General features: G+C 42.8%; 1 protein-coding gene across 1 annotated transcript; it reads right to left on the reverse strand.

Moving 5' to 3' along the window:
* Positions 1–310: 310 nt before the first annotated feature.
* On the reverse strand, positions 311–7,162 carry LOC308407345 (L-rhamnose-binding lectin SML-like; the record flags this gene model as incomplete). The annotated part of the gene is made up of 8 exons (XM_080898910.1): positions 311–435; positions 2,068–2,171; positions 2,261–2,396; positions 2,487–2,531; positions 2,621–2,724; positions 2,830–2,920; positions 5,080–5,181; positions 7,147–7,162. 8 exons carry the CDS (start codon positions 7,160–7,162, stop codon positions 311–313), a joined length of 723 nt encoding a protein of 240 aa, XP_080755036.1.
* Between the last annotated feature and the right edge of the window lie 517 nt (positions 7,163–7,679).

A 7,679-nucleotide genomic window follows, 5' to 3' on the forward strand; every position in this document is an offset into this window, starting at 1 on the left:
TTGACCCTCAACTTGGCTAAATGCGAGTTTGGTAAGGCTACAGTGACCTACCTTGGAAAGGAAGTTGGGCAGGGCGAACCTTGCCCTGCCCATCAGTGCAAAGGTTACTGCCATCCTCAACTTTCCTGTGCCAACAACACGCCGTGAGCTGCGTAGATTTCTGGGGATGGTTGGTTACTACAGGTGTTTCTGTAGGAATTTTTCTGAAGTCGTAACACCACTGACAAACCTGTGCATCCCGAAGGTACCATTCATTTGGAGTCCTGAGTGTCAACATGCTTTTGAATGTGCAAAAGGTCTTCTGTCGAGTTCACCTGTTCTTGTTGCTCCAGACTTTTCGAAACCTTTCAAGCTTGAAGTGGATGCCAGTGAGGTGGGGGCTGGAGCTGTTCTTCTTCAGGATGATGGACAAGGAGTGAGTCATCCTGTCTGCTTCTTTGGCAAGAAGTTCGATACTCATCAAAGGCGGTACTCGACAATTGAAAAAGAGACTCTGGCCATGCTTCTGGCTCTTCAGCCATTTTGGTTGCCATACTTGTGCAGGCTTGCATGCCTTTGTATTTTGTGTGAGCATTGTTGTTTCATGTTCAGACTGCTTGTAGGGGAGAGCTGCCTTTTGTTTTGACACCCTGTTTTCTCCTGTTTATGTGTTGTTAGGTAGGTTATGGTTATAGGTTGTATATTTTGTTTCTTTGGAGTTAGGTAAGTTTCTTTTATTTCTACGTCAGGGATGTTTTGTTTGTAATGTTGGCCTTGGCTCTCCCTGACGTTACACCTCGGTCTGAACCCCATCACCAGTATTAAATAAACCTTTTAGAATTACCATCTTGGCTCCTCCTTTTCTATCCACATTTATGTTCGTCCCTTCAACCCCCTAGACTAGCCAGGGGACGTAACTGTGTGTGTGTGTGTGTGTCAAAAATGTAACAATGAAAGACTATTCGCCTCACAAATATAAACCTTACGTCACTCTAATTCATTGCTCACCAGTCTAAACAAAACATTCTTCGAGATTGTGGTTTGACTTTCAGAGCTCTTAGTGGACGATCAGTGAGCCTTTACAGCCATCAGCAGGTCCCTGAGGTCATGTGATCAAGAGCTACTTATTGTACATGACAGGAGGTTGAAAACTAAAGGAGACCGAGTTTTGACCACAGTGGTTCCCAGACTCTGAAACTCTCTCCCTCTGAGCCTGAGATCTCAGTCGTGTCTTTCAAGAACCAATAAAAACTCAGTTTTTAGGCATGTGTTTGGATAACTCTTTTTTTATGCTCTGTTATTTTTTTTTTTTTTGGTGAAGCACTTTTTGATCTCTGTCTTGAAAGGTGTTTTATAAATAAACTTTTACTTACTTACTAAAGACGTTAGTAACAACAACTGAACAAAGTTTAAGCCACATGAATAATAAAATGTGGGATGAAGCTCAGTTCACATGAATTAGCCAATCCATGGTGCCCAGTCTTCCAAAAGTCCATACAGAGTCAGGCCTGTCATGTGTGAGAGCCTGGACCCTCTTCACTTTGTGTATAGAGGTTTTCCATGTGACATCATCACAGGGAGTCATATGATTGTTGAGATTTTCTCTGTTTTGTTTCTATTATTCTAAGGTCTCTACTTTTTTTATACAAAGCAACTTGAGGCAATCTGTTATTTGGATTTGGTGCTGTATAAATAAAACTGAATTGCAGCACTTTTAAAACTCAGAGGACTTTTCACACATCAAAGGAAAAACATCAGCTGTTGCAGTATTTTTTTAAAGCAGGTCTAACACTGCAACATTTAGGAGAAAACAGACTAATAGATTTTTACATTTTGTTTTGGAGTATCTATATATTGTGATCAGCATCACTGATTTCTTCATTAAATTACATTTTTCCATAATTAAATTCTATAAAAATCACAGGATTCTGTTTTTTAAGACTTTCATAAACATCATTTCAATTTGTTCACTCAGGATCTGTAAAAATAAGCTGACAAGATATTCATGTCAGATTATTGAGTCTTTTTCAGCAATGACCTTTTTATGCGCACAGGAATGAATGCAGTCTAAAGGTTTCAGGTTCTTACCCTGACAAGTGTAAAACACCTCCAGGTACTTGTAGGTGCCACCACAGGGGTCTCCAAACCCTGTGTTTGATGCTCCAACAGTACAGTTGTTCTGCCAGTTACACCTGTGAATGCAGGTCAAAGGTGAGTCAGCAGAGGACTGAAGTACGCCGTGTCATCTGAGAGAAGATGGAAAGAGAGTCAGCATCTCTACCTGTTAGTTACATATTCTGCACTACTGGGACTCGAACAGAGAACATTTTTGACGTGATCAGGATTTCCATCAGGGCACGTGGTGTTGTCACGGCGACCATAATTCGCCCAGGAGACGACTATAACCTGTCCTTCACCTGAGGAAGAGTTCATGAACTGTAACCATGTTTGTAGTTCTATCAAATGAATCCACTAAAGTTACAATAAATGAGAAAAATAAATCTGACCACACTGAAGGTTCGCCTGAGATCCTTCACATGTTACATTGTGGACTGACAAAGAAACGCATCACATTAGAAACTGTAATGATTCATGTACAGATGTGACTGATTGTTAGCTGATAATCACACATGTAACAGACTTGCAGGGACGCAGGTGAAGGTGGTGTCCAGGTAGGTGCAGACGCCGGGATCAGAAGCACTGATGATGTTCATATTTATGTCACACACTTTTCTTCCATCACAGCTGCAGGGACACAGAAAGCAGCTCGTTTTCAGCTTTATTAAAGTGTTTCAGAGCTGCTGCTGTTTTTATTCAAACAGTCATTTGTTATTGAAGATCTTAAACTACCTGTTCTTGATGTGCTGAGTGCCAGTCTGAGAGCAGGTTTGTGTATCTGCACATCTGTACACAGCTGACTGCACAGTGATCACTCCCCTCTCTGTTATACACACACAGTATCAGAGAAAAGGAGAAACGACATGTAGTAAAGCAGGTTTGATGCACTTTGTGTTTTAGACCCAGCAGCTGCAGTCACATCCATAAATGTTAGTCCGACCTCTGTACACCACCACCGTGGATTTTACATCAAACCTTCTCTGATTGGTTGATTTATTTTGTCATGTTAAGAGTTCCAGTGAACATCCAAGTACAAACTAAGATGTTTTGTGTGCTAAAGTTTGAATGAACTGAGGGAACAGTGTCATGGTCCGGGTGAGTACAGCTGTTTTGCCTCTGAGCTGCTGTCTCCACCTTGGGGTGGAGTTACTGTACAGTGGCGTCTCCTCAGCTGTGGGCGACTGAGCTGTCAACATTTATGGACCAGCGCTCACTTCACTCTTCGCCACAAGTTCTGCTTCACCTAGTCAGTGTTGTTTCAGACAATTAACAGGTGATTGTGCAGACTGAGACTCACTGTGTTTTGCCCATAGCTCACTATCTGGGCCCACGTCCTCATTTTAGGTTTGACAGCGTTTAGTATTGAAAGTTGAATGCTTGGACATTAATTGTGCTGCGGTTTTGGGAAGGCCTGGAAGGGGACTGGCGACGGCTCCCGGGCCGGGCAGATCCCCATGCACTAAATAGGAGTGAATCTGCCCCTCACCCGGACCTAGTACTCCCTTTGTGTCCGCCCTCCGCCCGGCAAAATTCGGTGATGTTTTCCTGGACACTTTCCCCCAGGCCTAGGCACTAAATCCACTCTCCTCCCGTTACAGCGCACTGAGACTCCCGGTGCATTTCCAGCGTCTCCCCTCTGTGCTCTCGAACAGAGTGTTTTTGTTTCCATGAAGATTTCAATTACGCTGATTCATAGTAGCAGTCAAGCCCTTGTTCCATGTTAGGTTTATATGCTTAGAAGACAACTTTAGTTCATAGTATCTTGTAAATCATATCTTGACGTTTTTGCTTTTGAGAATAAATCCTTGTTCATGTTTTCGTGGTGTTACGTGGAGTTCTGCATCTGAACCCTCCAGTCAGCTCGGCCGTGACAAACAGGCCTCACCTGGCCATGAAACTGCTGTCAGTCAACTATCTGATTCCTGCTGAGCAAAAGGAGCGACTGTGTATAACAGAGGCAGCAACACGTGCCCACCTGGTCGCCTGAAGGGACCGTGAGAGTCGCCCACAGGGCATGCTCTGAAAATACTGCAGGTTACCATGGAAATAAAAACTGAATTTAAATGTGTGGCTGTACTTTTTTAACCAGTAACATCTGGATTACTAGAGATTTGAATGGTAAAACTGATTTTCTGTGTATGCACTCAGACCTGTCTGAGGTCAAAGTTCAGCATCATGAAGATAAACTGCCATTTTTCTCCGCTGAGATAAGAAAGCAGGCGCAGCCCGAAGGAGGATCTAGATGCAGTTTTTACCCCGACAGAAAAACATGGCAGAAAAATGTTCTGTTTTCACAGTGAGTGGGAGGCAGAGCTCTTTGCTACAACGGCTAAAGAAATGTGTGTGTGTCTCACTTGTGGGACGACTGTGGCGACGAGAAAGTGACACAGTGGAGACACACTTCAGTGCATGTCACACAAGCCTCCGTGCTAACTACCCACCTGACACACAAGCAGAAAAAGTCTGTGAGGCAGCTTTGAGCAAACGTGAGTTTTTTGAGGGGCAAGAAAACCAACCATGGAGCTGTTATTGAACAATCTGTAACCTCAACATATCAAAAACCAAGGAACCAACTGTGGACTTCAGAAAAGCTCCCAACATGTCTGATGCCACAAACATTAAGGTGGAATATGTGCAACCCTATAAATATCTCGAGACGATTGTTGATTCAAGACTGTCTCCGTGTTTGTTTTACTTAAGGAAGCTGCCTTAGACTGTTTCTCTAACAGCATTAGAGAAACAGCTTTGTCCAGGCTGCTGCTGTTTATTGACTAATCTGTAGCAACTTGCACACGTTTATCTCTTTTTAGGTATTAATGTTTCAAACACTTTATTATTTAGTAAATGTAATTTTATTAACTCTCAGCTGGCCTGGTAACGCTTTGGTGTCCCCCAGACAAGCTAAAGGAGCTGGCTGGGGAGGAGGAGGTCTGGGCTTCTCTGCTTAGGCTGCTGGTTTTTGGAGACTATTTTCCATCTTACCACAGCTCAGGCGTTGAACACTGAGGCTGCTAAAGGTGATCACTCTTCCTCTGGATATGGCCGTCACAGCAGGAGGAACGGGAAGTTGTGCTCTGATAAAGCCTGAAATCAAAATATTAAAAAACGTAATATGAGGGTAAAGCAATGGAGGGAAATGTAAAAGTAACACAGAGAAGGCCGGCCGTCTTTTTTTCTCAAAAGGTTTGATGATGTAGTGAAAAGGCTATTTGGTTAGCTAACGTAGCTGTTTAACTGCTAACAGGCAGGAACACGCTGTGTGCATTTTTTTAAGTGATTAAAGTCAGTAAAAGATTACAGAAACACAGAAACTGCATTGAGCTGTAAGTTTATTCAAATATGGTCTCTAAGCAGATTCTTACTCTGGATGGCATTACCTCGGCCTCCAGTTACGCTGTGAGGAACCTTGGAGTCATTTTTGACCAGGACACGTCCTTCAACGCACATATTGTTAGGATGCCTGGGTCGTTGACCCGGGGTTTTTGAGTTTATTATATTATTTAGAATTTCTAGTCTTTGGTTTCTTTGAGTTCTGTCTTATGGTTTATGTCTGTCTTCTCTAGTTGCTCTGTCTCCCCTGTCAGCTGTATCCCCTTGTCTAGTTGGCGTCTCTGTGTATCCTTAGCTGCTATATCCCCGTGTCCAGTGTGTCTGCCCTGGTCCCACGTCTCTGTTCCCTCTGTTGCAGTGCCTGCGAGTCTGTGTCTTTAGTTCAGACTGTGTCATGTTTCCTGTTTTATTTTGAAGGTCCTTGTCTGAGGTTAATGTATCTGGTTTCGCTTCCCCTGGTCTCGTTAGGCCTGATTTGCCCCAGCTGTGTTTCCCTCCTGTTACCCATTCCCTGATTGCTCCCTCTGTGTATTTAAGCCCTGTGTTTCTCTGTCTGTGTCGTGATCTACTGTTTTTCTAGCTGTGTGTTCTGTCAGTCCTCTGGTGTAAGTTTATTTTGATCCCCCCCCCCCCCCCCCCCCCCCCCCCCCCCCGTTATGTTATATTTGAGTTTAACATTAAAGCTGTTTTGAGTTCACATCTGTCTCCGGAGTCTGCACCTTGGGTCCTATTCCTGTCTGCACACAGCCGCTCATAACACATATTAAACAAATATGTAAGACTGCTTTCTTCCATTTGTGCAACATCTCTAAAGTTAGAAATATCCTGTCTCAGAGTGACGCTGAAAAACTAGTTCATGCATTTATTACTTCCAGGCTGGACGACTGTAATTCATTATTATCAGGAAGTCCTAAAAACTCCCTGAAAAGCCTTCAGCTGATCCAAAATGCTGCAGCAAGAGTCCTGACAGGGACTAGAAAGAGAGCAGATTTCTCCTGTTTTGGCTTCCTGTTAAATCCAGAATTCAAAATCCTGCTCCTCACATACAAGGTCTTAAATAATCAGGCCCCATCTTATCTTAATGACCTTGTAGTACCATATCACCCTATTAGAGCACTTCGCTCTCGCTCTGCAGGCCTACTTGTTGTTCCTAGAGTATTTAAAAGTAGAATGGGAGGCAGAGCCTTCAGTTTTCAGGCCCCTCTTCTGTGGAACCAGCTTCCAGTTTGGATTCAGGACACAGACACTATCTCTACTTTTAAGATCAGGCTTCAAACTTTCCTTTTTGCTAAAGCACATTCACTAAACATTGAACGTTGGATAGATGTTAAGATCTTCTCAATATTTGGTCTGCCGGTCCATCATCTGAACTTAATCTACAATTTGGACGTCCAACCATGACCCAACCTGGACGTCAATATGACGTTTAACATTTGAACTTTGGACTTGGTAATTTTTTTGGACATCATGTGCACGTCTATGACAGGAGCAGGGAATTTACATGATTAAAAGATGTAATATATATATTTTTATTTACAAATAACATTGCTGTTATCAACATGATACACGTGAATATAAATATTTTTTTATTTTAAACTTAAACTTTGAAATAAAAACATTCTTATGTGTTAACCTGTTGATTTATTGAGAACGTGGGGTTTTTATTTGTTATGTTACATTTTCCAGTTTTCATTTAACTGGTTCTGATTTAGTGCTCACAATGCATTTGGTCCATTATAGTAGTGATGTGACGTTATGTATCAAGGCTTCGAAGCTTGTGTCGAGTAATGGAGGGAGCGTTTCCGCGATGCGCGTATCGAGGCTTGCTTCATTTATGGGAGGAGCTGAAAATGATGACGTCCGAAGCCTCGCTGCCCGGCTGTACCACGTGACTGGTTCATGAAGTGGTTTGAACTTTGCCGCGAGCTATGACAGCGATATAAACCCCTCAGACTTCATTCAAAATGTGGGTGTTTGATGGAGAGTTGCGGTTAGTGAGAGTTTGGAGACAGTTTGGAGGTTTATGAGAGTGAGGAGAGAAAGTCAGGAGAGAATGGAGCCAGCTAAGAAGAGGAGGATGTCCTCCCCTGTGTGGGAACATTTTGATCTTATTCCTCCCAACAAGGTATGTAAATTTCTACAGAAGATGTATTTTCATAACACTGATGGTGCAATAAAACCTATGTTAAGCTGTCTGTACTTTTGTACAAGGTGAAGTGTTTGCTATGTGCCAGGGAGCTGGGATATAACAA

Source organism: Rhamphochromis sp. 'chilingali' (genome assembly GCF_963969265.1).
Source record: "Rhamphochromis sp. 'chilingali' genome assembly, chromosome: 12".
In the NCBI taxonomy this organism is placed as follows: Eukaryota; Metazoa; Chordata; class Actinopteri; order Cichliformes; family Cichlidae; genus Rhamphochromis; species Rhamphochromis sp. 'chilingali'.